Below are 15,848 nucleotides of genomic sequence, written 5' to 3'. Positions count from 1 at the left end.
CAGCCCTTATTCGGTGAATGTCTTTGACACAACGGCGACATGAGAGCAGTAATAAACAATGATAATACTGCATGTATTCCTGTTAGATCTGCTATGTGGCATCGACGCTACTCCTCGCATATCTGTACACAAGGCCTCGACTCTCTCCTCTCTCTCTCTCTCTCTCTCTGAATGAATAGTCGTAAGGGGGTTTATTTTATCCCCCCAGCCAGCTTGCTCGCGACAATATAATGGCCTTTTATGATGATCGCACTAAAAAAAAAATAACAAAAAAAAAAAAATCACACCCGGGCCACAGCAGTTGGTTTGATCTCGACGAGGCCGGCCCTGCTGTGTGTGTGTGTGTGTGTGTGTTACTGCATAGTTAATCTCGTTTTAATAGCCGAATCCAGTTCATGCGCCACAAAACAAAGGCTTTTTAGAATCCACTGGAATGTTGGCCGCTGCTTGCTTGCTTTGGTTTGTTTGAGCCAGATACAGAGAAACCGTTTCTCTCCGTCTCACCACCACCGACACATAGTATCACATAAATGTAGCCTCTCTCTCTCTCTCTATGTCTCTGCAAACAAATACAATGTATCCAAACGCTGTATGTATATCCAATGTCTTTTATAAAGCTCCTTTCGCCGTGATCATATCATCATAACACGGACCGTTTTGTGTCACTTTTTCTTCCTCCGAGCCCCAACGACATTATTTGTTCTACTTCCCCCTCGAGCTTCGCTTTAAATCGTTGTAATCATCTCAGACGTCACCTCACCATTTTAACGACCCAGCAGTATAAGCAGCAGGCAGGTATAGAAATACAATTTAAAAAAAAGCCTATGGATCGAGGTTTTTTTTAAAGCCTATTTTTCGAACAATAGAGGGGCCATCACCGCAGCCAACATACACGGCCGTTAGTATTTACAACAGTCATTATTATGATATATAATTGATATACATACAAAAATACACCCCCCTCTCTCTCTCTCTCGGTCCGATCTTAAAGGGGCCGTCGCCTATATTCCGTCCTTGTTAGGGGTAGCTGTCATCAGCCATCTTGCAAATCCTCATTTAGGAAAAAAAATAAAAAAAACAGAGAGATTCGGTAGGGGGTTTTAATTCCCATAAACGCCCCCCACCACCATCTCCTCCTCCTCCTCTCCGATCACTGCTGCTGACCTACACGGGAACAGAACCACCAACGGCGGGGGAGTAGGAGGAAAAAAACTCCCATGTCCTTTATATTAAAAAACAAACAAAAAAAGAAAACACGCCTTTTATTATTATAAGTCCATTTGAGGTTTGGTTGTTTAGAAATAAACCGTATTTTTTTAGTCGCAGCTGCTGCTGTGTGCCAGCAGCATTCTTCTTATGTCCAAAGGCGAGGGTGATCTGCTCTCCTTCGATAGTACATACATCCAATCCAACACGCCTTTGAATAATTATTTGGTGTTTTTTTCTCCCCTCTCTCTCTCTCTTTTCTTCAGGCTTCTGTGGGGAGAGAGGAGGAATGCAGGCAAGCTGGACTGTAGAGGCTCTCTCTCTCTCTCTCTCTGGAACATCAGCTCTGTGCTTCACACACCCCCCACCTTCCGGATCACGTGACCTGTCACACAACCGATGTGTGTCACTTTTTTCTCTCTCCCCCCCCTATCAAAGTATGTGTAACTTCCTGCTGCTGCTGGCTGAGTGAGCGCTAGCTAGGGGGCAGGGCCGGCCATTTATATTCAATTCAATTTATGTTTGTATGTCTTTAATGTTTTGATGAATTGAAAATGGAGGACCCTTATGTAAACAAGTCTTTAGTGCTTTTTCTATAGTTTTATCCTCTTAGCAGTTTTTACTTCACCTGTACTTTCCTTCAACTGTACCAATCAATTAACCAAAGAATAATGATATATATCAAAACTGATATCTTTTTTAATATGTTAGAACCAATAATCAACTCATCTTATATCTACGTAAATCTGTAATCCACGTAACTCGAGAACCGTTCGCCCCACCGACTTCCACACGCGTTCCACACCACCCCACAGGGACTGCAGTGCCCGGTGTCGAGAGAGACTCGAGTCGGTCGGACCGGCCACAGTTGTCCAGAACCGACACAAAAGGCCTCTGCCCAGGCTCCATATATGTAGCTGGCCTGTTCTGACATCACAAAACTCCATATTTGGCCATGCCTGACACAGAACTGCATATATAGGCTATAGGAATAAAGGGACACAGAGAGACAGATACAGAAATCTCCATATATGGGCATAAAAGGGACACAGAAAGATGGGTGGGACTCTGGGTACAACGGGTATCGCATAGCCGGGTGAGGCATGGATGTCCGACTTCCATCGTTACCGACTTGGTGCTCTACAGCTGGGCACCGGTCTAGTAGCCTATCATTAAGCAACAAAACATTTCACCCACTGATTTACACCTGTACCACTATAAAGATGATTCTGAAGTTACTAGAATAATGGAGAAGCAAGAGTTATAATAATTATTCATATATTTATTGAAATACATATTACCAAAGAATGTCTGCTTTAAGAAAATGACTATTATGACGATTACCAGTATGCAAAACATAATTAATAATTATAATAATAATCTAATAATAATTTCAAGTTATTCCCAAACCTTTTCAAATTGACACTAATTGGCCCGCGGACCCCCATTTGAAAAGATATGCCAGGGACCCCACATAAGAGCAGATTTTTACGGCTCTAGCAGTGATTCTCAACCATTTTCATTTCAAGGACCCCCAGTTTGACGTGCATTAATCTGCAAACCCCCATTTAATGGAATTTCTATCTATGGGACCCCAATTTATATTGTAAAAAAAAAAAGAGTTACAGACCCATAAGGGTTCACTGGGTTCCAAACTATCATTTGGCTGGGGACCCCCTGGAACTCCCTCAAGGACCCCTGGGGGTCCCCAGACGCCACTTTGGGAACCACTACCCTAGGTGTCCTTGAGGGAGTTCCAGGGGGTCCCCAGCTAAATGATAGTTTGGGACCGAATGGACCCTTACCTGGTCTGTAACTCTGAGAGTGTACAAATGTTCCAGGGGGTCCCTAGCTAAATTACAGATAGTTATGTAGTTACTATGTAGTGATGTAGTTTTCGGTGAAAAGGTGACCACCGAAAACTACGAAATGATGTCACGAACTCACACAAAACATATCTCTAGTCTGTTTTTTGAGTGGTGCAAACCACTCCAACAACTGGCTTTGTTAGTACCCGTGTGTTTGTGCCTGTACGGGTGAGCATGGTTGCTATGGTTAGTATGTGACGTCACTGACATCACCGTAGTCCCCGTGTGGTACCTGTGTACCAGGTGTGTACCTGTACGTGGGGCCATGTACAGGTGAGCATGGTTGCTATGGTTAGTGTGTGACGTCACTGCACCACTCAGTTCACACGGGTGTGATTTTTTTTACTAACGACCGTTTCGGTCGTTAGTAAACGACCGAAAACTGGAGCATGAATAGACCATAAGCATGAACTCTAGTCCAGTGGTTCCCAAAGGGGTCTGGGGACCCCCAGGGGTCCTTGAGGGAGTTCCAGGGGGTAACCCCTCAGCTAAATGAAAGTTAGGAACCAAATGGACCCGTATGGGACTGTAACTCTGAGTGTACCATTTGGTTCCATTTGTACACTCTCAGAGTTAAATTAACATTGCTTTTACAATATAAGTTGGGGTCTCAGAGATAGAAATGCCATTAAATGTTCCATATCCAACTGGGGGTCCTAGAAATGAAAACGGTTGAAAATCACTGCTAGAGCCGTATATCTTCTTATGGGGGGTCCTTGGCATATCTTTTCAAATGGTATAGGTCCGCAGGCTAATGGGTGTCATTTTGGGGGTCCTTGAAATGAAAAAGTTTGGGAACCACTGCTATAGGATAGGAGGACAGACGTGTTTTACCAGCGTTATGACTGAGAACAATGCCATGACACCTGGAAAGCTGTTTGTAGGCCTATACCTGTATATGCACTTTATTTGTTATGCAGTAAACAAGCAAACTAAAACGTATACAAGCCACTGTGGACAATGCTCTTTCGCTGTGGAATGACTTACCACTTTACTTGAGAAATGCTGTGTCTGTTGAGAACTTTAAGAATCTGATAAAAACTCATTTGTACCGCAAACATTTTGCTTTAGTGATTATTTCTATTTTATGTTGATTTCTACTGTTCTGTTTGTTTTTATCTATTTCTATGTACTGTTCTGTTTTTATCTATTTCTGTACTGTTTTTGCTGCTCTGTTTCTTATTTCATCGTTGGTTTATCTCTGATTGTGATGTTCTTGTTTTATTCCTATTACTTTAGTGTACAGCAGTGCACCTTGTAACAACTGTTTTGAAAGGCGCTTTATAAATAAAATGACCTTACCTAGTTACCTTACCTTTCCTGTAGAGCAGTGGTTCCCAAAGTGGGGTCCGGCGGGGACCCCCAGGGGTCATTGAGGGAGTTCCAGGGGGTCCCCAGCTAAATGATAGTTATAGGAACCAAATGGACCCTTATGGGTTGTACATCTAGGTATATTTATTTTGTACACATTTATACATAATACAATATTATAGACAATAGTTCCACACAAATGTATACTTTTTATAGTGCATGGAATTATTGTTGTTGTCATTGATTTGAACTTTAAGGCATAAAAGTAGGCTACCCTATTGCAATGTGGAGTGGTCGGAGAATCTGGGAGAAAATAATCATGCTTACATTAAAACATCAAAATGAAACCAAAACACACAACAAGTCAACACATGCCAACAACCTAAACAAAACAAGAAAGAAAAAAAAGCAGCAGCAGCCTATATATCCCTGGTACAGGACAGGTCGCGTCATAGCCTACTACTACTACTACTACCACTACTACTAGTGGCAGCGGTGGCCGAACGGATTGCGGAGCGGTCTTGATACCGGAAGGTCGCCAGTTCGAATCAGCGGTCCGACACGTTAAAATTACCACCGCTGAAGTGCCCTTGAACAAGGCATTGAACCACTACGATGAAATGTGTTCTATGAGCAGGGCCTGACTGCAAACAAGTTATTGAGCTTAGCCCAGATACCCTGGGTAAATATAGTAATCATTTCATTTGGTTCTCAAATAAAGTGGGGTCCACTCAGGGTTCCAGAATATAGCTTCTAAAAAGTCTGAACTAACTCTGACACACATTTTGGTTCCATTTGTATCTAGGCTACTGTCAGAGTTAAGGGGTGTCGTTGTTGGAATTTTGAGAAGCACTGCACAGCATGGTCTAGTCGTCTATTCGAATCTGTTCTGGTGTCTCTGCAGCTCCATTAAGAATTCTCCACACAAACGACAGAAAGATCTATTATAAAAACGAAAGAACGTCGAATTTCACGGACCCTGCAAACACACGTCCGTAACCCTCTGTTTGTATGGTTACTGTCACCCACGCTACATGTCCTCTTTCAGAAACACACTTTTATAAAGAAGGCAACATTCTCCAAATAAATCTCCATCGAAACCGAATCATCATCAAAGATGGACGAGAGCCGTGTGCGTTGTTGTTTACCAAGTGACGTCATCAACGTGCGTCATCATCAACGACATCTTGTACGTTGTAACGGCTAAAAGCCGGTCGGACGTGAACACAAACCCTTTTATTTGTTTTGTTCCGTCAAACATGGGACCGGGTGAGTTCCTAGACTTGTTATGGACTGTTTAATCTGGCTGAACTACTTGTGTAGTCGCACATTGATTGATTGATTGAAAATTATATTAACAGTTTACAGAATGGCTACAGTTCAAGGAAAGTAGCCTACTACAGATCAAATCAATACAAAGTCTGCTAAGTGGATAAAACCAGAAAAATCACCAAGACTTGTTTACATAAGGGTCCTCCATTTTCAATTCATTCACAGCATATCTTTAGCTTCAGTGCTTCACAATGGCAGCAGATGCCAAGCAGAAGAGCTTCCAGTTTGTGGTGGTGGGAGGCGGCATCGCGGGCGTGACGTGTGTCGAGCGGCTGTTCCAGCTCTTCCCGGCGGCCGGCGTGGCCCTGGTCACGGCGGCGCCCCACGTCAAGACGGTGCAGAACTTCCGGCAGGTGTCCAAGACGCTGGAGGAGTTTGACGTGGCCGAACGGCCCTCCGGCGTCCTGGAGGAGAAGTATCCCAACCTGACGGTCATCCAGTCCGCCGTCGCGTCCCTGCGCGCACGGACGCACGCGCTGCGGACCGCGGACGGCCTGGAGGTGAGCTACGGGCAGCTGTGCATCTGCAGCGGGGCCAGACCCAAGCTCCTCCTGGCCAAGGACAACCCCTTCGTGCTGGGGATACGAGACACGGACAGCGCCCGCGAGTTCCAGAAGCGGCTGTCCAAGGCGAAGAGGATCGTCGTCGCGGGCAATGGCGGGATCGCCCTGGAGTTGGTGTACGAGGTGCGGGGCTGCGAGGTGGTGTGGGCCGTGAGGGACAAAGCCATCGGGAACACCTTCTTTGACGCCGGCGCGGCGCGCTTCCTGATCCCCTCGCTGGAGACGGACAAACCCGAGGGGGTTGCGACCTGCAAGAGGGTCCGTTACACAGTAGAGCAGGCCGTCGTCAGGCCTGCCCCTTCCTCGCACCCCGCAGAGCCTGGCAGCGCCCTGGGGCCAGACTGGCACGAAGGCATCACGCTCAGAGGGGCGGAACAAGAAGAGAAGGGGGCTCACAGAGTCTCGGTGGAATACGGCTGCGAAGTGGACAAAATCTACAGCCCCGGCGAGGAGGGGCCGGACACGCCGGTCGTATCCGAGGCGGGAGGAGGATCCTGGCCGGTGTACGTCCGGCTGACCAACGGGAAGACGGTGGGCTGCGACCTCGTGGTCAGCGCCACCGGCGTGGCGCCCAACATGGAGCCCTTCCTCCGAGGCAACGGCTTCGTGCTGGCGCCCGACGGCGGACTGCGGGTGGACGAGCGCATGGCCACGTCCGAGGCGGACGTGTACGCGGCGGGCGACGTGTGCAGCACGTGCTGGGGGGAGGAGCGCCAGCCCGGTGGCACCGCCGGCGCCGGCCCGCTGTGGCAGCAGATGCGCCTGTGGAGCCAGGCCCGGCAGATGGGCTGGCACGCGGCCAGCTGCATGGCGGCGCGCGCCCTGCGGGAACCGCCCGTGGAGCTGGACTTCTGCTTCGAGCTCTTCGCGCACGTCACCAGGTTCTTCGGCCACAAGGTGGTGCTGCTGGGGAAGTTCAACGGCCAGGGCCTGGGGCCGCGCGACCAGGAGCTGCTGGTGCGTTGCACCCCGGGACTGGAGTACGTGAAGGTGGTCCTCAGCGGCGGCAGGATGGTGGGCGCCGTGCTCATCGGCGAGACGGACCTGGAGGAGACGTTCGAGAACCTGATCCTCAACCGGATGGACCTGACGCCCTACGGAGACGAGCTGCTCAACCCCAACATCGACATAGAGGACTACTTTGACTGAGTTAGACGTCACCACCTCGGAGGAAAGCCTGGTGGTCCGTGTTACAGAAATTGCCGTGTGAGCCGAGGCTCGAAGTACTCGGGTGTTCTTTTTGCTTTAAAGGAGCAAGATTTTTAACGCAAATCGCTCTTCTGCCATCAGTGTAACTATGGTTAAAGTAACTGCTCACGTCATTCATCATAGTCGCTCGCGTAGGGCTCAGCACTCATGTCGTTCGCCATAGTCGCGTTGTAGACCCATTTTCAACCTCGTCTTCGTATGATTGGGCCTCACTAATGCTCATTCTAAGACGGTACCATTCCTATCTACTCACTCCCATTGGTGGGCTGTGGGACAGTTCAGATGGCTCAGACAGTTAATAGACAGAAATGGTGCCGTACTATTAATGAGTATTAAGGACCAAATATATAAAGCCATTTTCAACCGAATTGTATGTTTTCAGTTGTTTTGAGTACGTTTTGTGATGCAATGGGCTCTATGTATGCACATACCATTTTGGAAAGAACATGGGCCCCTTCCCTACTTCTGGTCAAACAGAGTCGGGGTGCTGCTATTGTGCATGTTGGCTCATGATTGGCAACACTCTGCTACACCAGTGGGTCTCAAAGTGTCCTTGAGAGGGTGTCAAGTGTCCCAAATGGACCCAAATGGACCCGTACGGTTCTAATTGTACACTTAAAGGAGCATTCAGTGATTTGGGTGATTTGGAAAAAAAAAACGGTCCACCCGGTAACAAGATGTGCACATGCACACGCTCTACAGTGGGGGAAGTACAACAGACCAACAGCACGTGCACCAAGGCCCGCCCCCACTCGATCATGATTGGAGGAAGGCCCCTCTCATCCTGATTGGATGAAGGCTTTGCCACCCAAAGCCCAAACCGAAACTAGGGTTTTTTGACCCCAGGGGTTAACTGGGGACAGGGAGGAACTCCTTATATGGTCAGCACACTTTATAGTAGGGAGGATTATCCAAAAAATAAGAAAAAATAAGTGATATTTGAATTAAGTGAAATCACTGAATATACCTTTAAGTTATTGGGGTCCTTGAAATTAAAAAAGTTTGAGAACCATTGCACACTAAATTGAACGGAGCCTTAATTAGTATCATTGGTAACACCTTGTTCTATGCGCATAGAGCCCATTGGGGACGTAGGAGAGCTTCTGAGCACTTGAAGTGGTTAAAAAGGTAATTAGAACAATAAATAAAGGCACAAAAAACATTCTGTACGGGAGAAGATTGTGCCACAGAGCACAGACCACACGCATTAACACCTGATCCCTTTTCTGTGGCTGGCATTCAACAGAAATAGTCGATCTACAAGCTCACAGTGTGTCGATACGTTGTGACTGTGAGCTTGTAGATCGACCTGCAGATCAGCTATTTTTGGCAAATATATTAAAACAGGATGGCGGGGCCTAGTTTAGAGCCCTTGGTCAACAAAGTGATTTTGCATATTCTGCAGCAATCGATAACGGATGATACGGCTGAAAGTTAAAACTAAACATTCTTTACAGAAATAAAATATGCAGTAGAGCGGTGGTTCTCACAGTGGGGTCCTGGGACCCCCAGGGGACCCCAGCAAAATCAGTTCATATAGTATCAATCATTTTAACCACTGTCTACATATTTTGTACTTGGGCTACTCAAAAATAGCAGATCTACAAGCTTGTTATAACATTGTCATGCAGGCCACTATTTACTGGAGTGTGGACATGTTCTGTTGCCTTATTTATATATTCAAGTTATGTATATTAGTTTTAATTTATTTCAATACTATCACTCCTATTTTGATCATTGAAATACCGAAAGCTATTATGGACGTTTTTGAGCAATGTTCATTAAAGAATTGTAACTGAAAAGCAACGCGTGTTATTCAGATTGGAACGTACTTTTCACCCTAACAGCCCAGTGTGGTTGGTGGTGAAACACACACACACACACACACACACACACACACACACACACACACACACACACACACACACACACACACACACACACACACACACACACACACACACACACACACACACACACACACACACACACACACACACAGGGTTCACTCTCAACTAAAATTGGGAAACTGGCAATAGTTATTGGCGGTTGAAAGGTCGGGTCAGTCTATGACGTCAGTCATGTATGATGTAGGCCTATCTATAACTCAACATTTAGCAACGTTTCAACCCAACCTACAGTATGTCTCCTATACTTCTGTTAGTCGTTTGTTATCAATAGAAGTTGAATATTTAAAACACAACGTATGTGAAACAAAATTGCATGGAGGTACTTCCTTTGGTCTATACTGGCAGCAGGCACAAGAAATGTGGCCCTGGTCGGTCCAGCGGTTTGTGACCTGATATTAGCCCCCCGGACACACCAACGCACACACATTCTACAGTAGTGGTTCTCCACGTATTAGTCCGCGGACCCCCATTTGAAAAGATACGCCTGCAGGGACTCCGATAACAGAGGATCTTTACAGCTCTAGCAGTAATTTTCAAACAATTTCATTTCATTTTAATTCCTGCTGCACATGGGGGGGAGGCAATTAGGGTCTCAGAGTCTTGCTCAAGGACACTTGGACACTAACTCTGGGGGAGCCCACAGGGATCGAACTGGGAACCTTGGCGGTTCCCAACCGGCTGCTCTTCCCCGGCCACTCTACAGCAGTGGTTCCCCAACTTTTTCATGTCAAGGACCCCCAAATAAACAATACAAACAATAAGAGAAGATAAACAAAAAAGAAAAAATCTGGCCTGGGTAATAATACCACCATGAGGTACTGTATATATATCACCCACTGTGATTAAAATGACATCAAGGTCAATATCATCAAGGCCACACAATTTAAATAAAAACAAAATAAACAAGGCTAATGATTAGAGTATCATTTTGGGGGTCCTCGACATGAAAAAGTTTGAGAACTGCGGCGGGCCGCACTATCCACACTAATACACTCTATTAAACCTAGCTTTTGATTGATTGGTTGAAATATTTATTAACAGTTTGCAGAATTACAGTACATTTCATGCACAAACTCAATACAAAGGCTGTTAACTGTGAGTGGACGACCCAATTAAGCATTACACTTGTTTACAAGAGGGTCCACCATGTTCAATTCATCAAAACATTTAGAGACGTACAAATAGACACTTCTATATAGACAAAGAACAGAACAGGAATTCATCATAATGGAGGTAAAAAGGGAAAAGAAACATATACAGTGAGGGGAAAAGGGGGGGGGTGATTCCATTTGACCCAAAACCATGTAGCTATGGAGTAATCAGTAATGGCCAAGACCGTCACAAAATGTGGAAACCTCATTCATGTTGCACCTAATCTGCTCTTTGAATCTAACTGGGACAAAGAGCATTGATGCCAAGAGAGAGGAAACGGACTCTTATTTGGAAATCGCTGCAACATGGTGTTGCAGTAGTAGCAGTGGCGTGCACAGATAGACACTAGGGGGTGTTTTTGTTTTTTTGATTTTTAAAAAATAGCAGACCTACAAGCTCGTAGCGCGCCACTCGGTGGCGCGCTATGAGCTTGTAGATCTGCTATTTTTCAATAGCTAAAGCATAACATAATGCTAACACCAAAAGGGGTTCCCGCCCAAAATAGATTAAGGCAACCGGCCGGGTCCACGCGCTGCACAAGGTGCCCTTTTTTAACTTGAGCACCTGCCCCTCTAAATGTCTGTGCACGCCACTGAGTAGTAGGCTATAGTGCTACCGCCATTTTACAGTTGTCAGGTTGTAAATCATTCCTATGCAGACCTCTGTGTAGCTCTGTAGTTGTTTGGGACTAGTTTTAGTGAACCGTACGTTATTACAATAGAAATTATACAATACTTATATTTTCATATGGATGGATACATTTCATGTTAAAAGAAAATGTCCATGATAATTTAACCATAATTTAACCTATTTTAAAATCGGGAGGTTCCCGGTTCAATCCTCAGCTCCTCCTGGCTGCGTGTCGAAGTGTCCTTGAGCAAGACACCGAAACTAACGGCTCCTGATGAGTAGGTTGGCGCATGTATGATGAATATATGTATCAAGAATAGAATAGACTCTGTAAACTAAACCGCTTATTCACCCATATTTCTTTCCGTATTGGTTCTCTGTCTCCATATATGGAGTTCTGTGTCGGGCATGCCCAAATATGGAGTCCAGGCCAGCCTATGAGGTCATATCGATGACGTCATATGGTGAAGGCAGGGGACTCAGTCCAGGGATTTGTGCTTTTATAGATAATTCTTTTGGAGAGCCGCTGATCCGACCGACCGGCCTCCCACTTGTTGGCGCATCGTTCCCTCGGGACTCCTTGGTGACGCAGGGTGTGGCGAGTCTGAAGTCGGTCGGGCCAAACAACCGCCTATCCTATCCGACCGAGGCCCGGGGCAACGCAAGTCCCTTGGGGTCGTCGACAACGAGTTTGAAGTCGGTCGGTCGGACGGTTCTCGAGATTCATGAACTGCATGCGCGCGCACGCACGCACACGCACACGCACACGCACACGCACACGCACACATTATCAAATCAATAAACGTATGAATCTGAACTGAACTAAAGAACACGGTAGAAACTTGACATGCTTCCACATAACAGGACATTCAGTGCATACACACACACGCACACACACACACACACACACACACACACACACACACACACACACACACACACAGACACACACACCGATGGTCTTATATAACCACATGGGACCTGTAATGTGGAATCACTGATACTCCACATGGGATTCAGACATCCTCACAGGATGACACATCAGTACATTATTACTGTAACACTATACTGTATGTGTGTACTGCATGTACACTGTGTACTGAGAACAATCATGTACCCAAGACTAGGCTCATGTTTCCCCACACACACACACACACACACACACACACACACACACACACACACACACACACACACACACACACACACACACACACACACACACACACACACACACACACACACACACACACACACACACACACACACACACACACACACTGAAACTGGCTATATGGCATACACAGAACATATAGAAATGAGATACACACAAAATAAACCAATAACTTAGTGCTTGAATAGTTCAAACCAGTTGGTTGTCAATGTGGCCAATGGGGTCCGGGCAGAGACCCCCCAGGCGTTCCCCATTTCAATGATTTATGGTCAGGAAGGAACCGACAGGACTGTAACTCAGCAAGCAGTTCCACCGATCTTATCTCGATTCTTTGTCATGTTGGGTTTTTATGGGTATTTCTCGAGTTACTTCATCGGTACAACCACCTCCTACAAGGTAACACAAACTAAAAGGAAACAGCACTAACAGACCATTTAGACCAGTGGTTTTCAACCCTTTTCATATCAAGGCCCATTATTTATTCAGCATTTGATGACATTTAGCCTCTCAGACCCCAAAACGTTAGCCTATTTTGTCCACAATTCCATGCTGTATTGATGTTGGTGCCATTAGGAGAGATAACAGGTAAACGATCAAAATAACAATTATTCTACATTCTTGTAAACTAAGAAATAGAGATGTTTAACAATAATTAGAGTGCAACATGAAACCAAATGGACCCGTTAAGCCAAGGGTTCATTTTGGTTTCATTTTACAATCTCTCTGAAAAGGCATATTGTGGAGACATTGCATCGTCTCAACATGAGACGACGCAATGTCTCCACAATATGCCTTTGATAACTATCGCTGAGACTCTCGACGATATTCATCACCATATCACCCAACCCTAACTAATGTATAATGTACCGTTTGTATACATTCTCGGAGTTATCTATTTATCACAGAGGATTTTACAGTGTGGCCCTTGGGGCCCGTGTGCCCTCTAATCAAATGCATAATCAACCTGATGAAGACCTTGACATTGGTGGAGAAACACACGTAGGCCTATAGCCTACATAGAAAGTTCTTAGAATTAATTAAATTCCTGACCTTTCTTAGTTTGTGCAAGAGTAGGGAGCCCTGCCGTGAGGCAGCAGGGCATCACAACATGTGTCGATAGTCATAATAATGTTACTTATAATAATACAAATACACCTTATTTCTATAGCACCTTTCATGACATGAAATGCAGCTCAAAGTGCTTTACAGTACAAATAATTAACGATAAATCAAAAAGAAAAGCAAGAGCATTAAAACAACGTTAGAATAATAGCAAAAAGGAAGTGACTCAGGCAAAACAGGGATTTAACAATCAACTCAAAGCAAGAGGAGAAATAGGTCAAATAGGTTAAAGCTGTCGACAGAGGCTGCCTGTCTTAGGTGTAATGGGAGCCGTTGTGCGAGTGACAAAAGATTTATACGAACTAAAGCGAAACAACAGTCTACCGAAGAAGACTGCAACAGAGAGAGACAGACTGACACTCGGTGCTCGACGATGCCATTTTAGACTGAAAGAAATGGAATGCATGTCATGCATGCAGTGTGTGTGTGTGTGTGTGTGTGTGTGTGTGTGTGTGTGTGTGTGTGTGTGTGTGTGTGTGTGTGTGTGTGTTGCATGCATGCGTGTGCGCATTATCCTACATGATTATGAATTGAATACCCACCTAAAATACCTAAATGGAAACTTTTTTCGGTGATCCCATTGTACGTGTGTTTGACTGTACCCTGTACTGATTACATTTCTGTTTGACTGTACCCTAACCCTAGCCTAGGTACTAGTGATTACATTTCTGACAATAAAGTATTCAATCAATCAAAACATGCTGTTCAAAATAGGAGGCCAAAATGGTGTAAACGTCTGTGGGCTGTAGTAGCCTACAGCCCATTTCGTACATGGTCAACTCATTGTAGATCTTCTATTTTTGAGTGGTGTAAACCACTCCTACAACTGGCTTTTTTGTGCAGAAAAAATGAGCATGGTTGCTATGTTCACCCTGTTGTAATGACGTAATGAAATCACACCCGGGTGAACAGGGTGAACATAGCAACCATGCTCATTCTTTCTGCACAAACAAAGCCAGGTAATGAAATCACACCCGGGTGTGATTTCATTACGTCAGACATGATTTCATTACGTCAGACAGACCTTACACCACTCAGTTCACACGGGTGTGATTTTTTAAGTACATTTCTCGTGCTTAAAAGCATCACTCCCAATCTTCCGCCGCAGTCTGAAAACCCACCTTTTCAGACTCCATCATGGCCCATAGCACTTACCCTACCCCCTTAGATAGCATCTTTGTAGACTTAGATAGCATTTGATACAGACTTTTAGCATGTTATGTAGACAGCACTATAATTGCATTGTATGTAGTCATAGCACGTCATAGTACACATGTATAGCTTAGTATAGCATATATGTACAGTTTATATGTATAGTTTCATTATATAGATATTCCACTGTTACGTTCTTAGCTTACGCATGTTTCATGATAAATGCTTTTTATATATGTGATGTATTCCCATGCTTTTTGTTCTTGCTTAATGTAAGTCGCGCTGGATTAAGAGCGTCTGCTAAATGCCTAAATTGTAAATTGTGCTTCTAAAACATGTGTTATCTGTCTGATTACACTGTGCTTGTGATGGCGGTGGTACACGGGAGTCAACCGTACAGTAAAGTAGTCTTCAATAACAATAAGGGACAATACGGTGGCTGCACACACTGGTAGTAAAACCAACAGTCAAGTGCTTTCTTCAGGGTACAACCGTCATAAATAAACCTTGAAGAAGGCGGTTAAGTTAACTGCCAAAACGTTGCTTTCTGAACTCTGTGTTCTATAAATAAAGTAGGGCCGGTAGCGTAGAGTAGACCGTAGTATTGGAACTTTTGGCTAGCAGTGTGTGCTTGTCCCTTGAAGACTCCTATTCACTGCAGTCTATCTGATTACATCCATGTGGTTAAGGCCATATATGCACAGTAGTAGGAAAGACACAAAAATGGATTTTGTTTCTCCCAGAGCACTATGATGATGTCAATTATGTAATTCAGTATGAAGTGATCTCAGCATGTGGTGGAAAGTAACTAGGCTACTCAAGTACATGTTGTTTGACTCTCTCTCTCGCTTGCACGCACGCACGCACGCACGCACGCACACACACACACACACACGCACACGCACACACATACACACACATTAATATTCCGGACTTCTACTTAAGTATTTTTTTACATTGCAGTATTGATAATTTTAGATTGTGTGTGAGTACATTTTCCATCTCCGGATATCAGGTTTGTTCCAGAAGCCTATTAGGCCCCTATCTTTTTTTTTTTGAAGTGAACATTTTAACTAAAATCTTTGCTTCTGGAAGTCCTTGGCACAAAATAGATTCTTTCAAAAAAAGAGAGAAAAACAAATGTATTTAATTTATGAACATTTGACGATTTGAATGAGTATATTTGGTTGCCAATACTTTTTTAATTTTTGCTTTTGCC

The 15,848-nt window shown here is 44.8% G+C and overlaps 2 protein-coding genes across 2 annotated transcripts in view; one reads left to right on the top strand and one right to left on the bottom strand.

Moving 5' to 3' along the window:
- trim8b (tripartite motif containing 8b) overlaps positions 1–1,590 on the bottom strand; it is a 36,888-nt gene extending 35,298 nt beyond the window's left edge. The window contains exon 1 of the mRNA XM_079532302.1: positions 948–1,590. The gene's annotated coding sequence lies outside the window, so the exon portion shown is untranslated. The remainder of the gene's footprint in view (positions 1–947) is intronic.
- Positions 1,591–5,908: 4,318 nt separating this feature from the next.
- On the top strand, positions 5,909–7,429 carry LOC306919581 (pyridine nucleotide-disulfide oxidoreductase domain-containing protein 1-like; the record flags this gene model as incomplete). The annotated part of the gene is made up of 1 exon (XM_079532342.1): positions 5,909–7,429. One exon carries the CDS (start codon positions 5,909–5,911, stop codon positions 7,427–7,429), a length of 1,521 nt encoding a protein of 506 aa, XP_079388468.1.
- Positions 7,430–15,848: the final 8,419 nt, after the last annotated feature.

Source organism: Electrona antarctica (assembly GCF_951216825.1).
Source record: "Electrona antarctica genome assembly, contig: scaffold_26, whole genome shotgun sequence".
NCBI classification, from domain to species: domain Eukaryota; kingdom Metazoa; phylum Chordata; class Actinopteri; order Myctophiformes; family Myctophidae; genus Electrona; species Electrona antarctica.
This window is presented reverse-complemented; position numbering and strand designations above follow the sequence as displayed.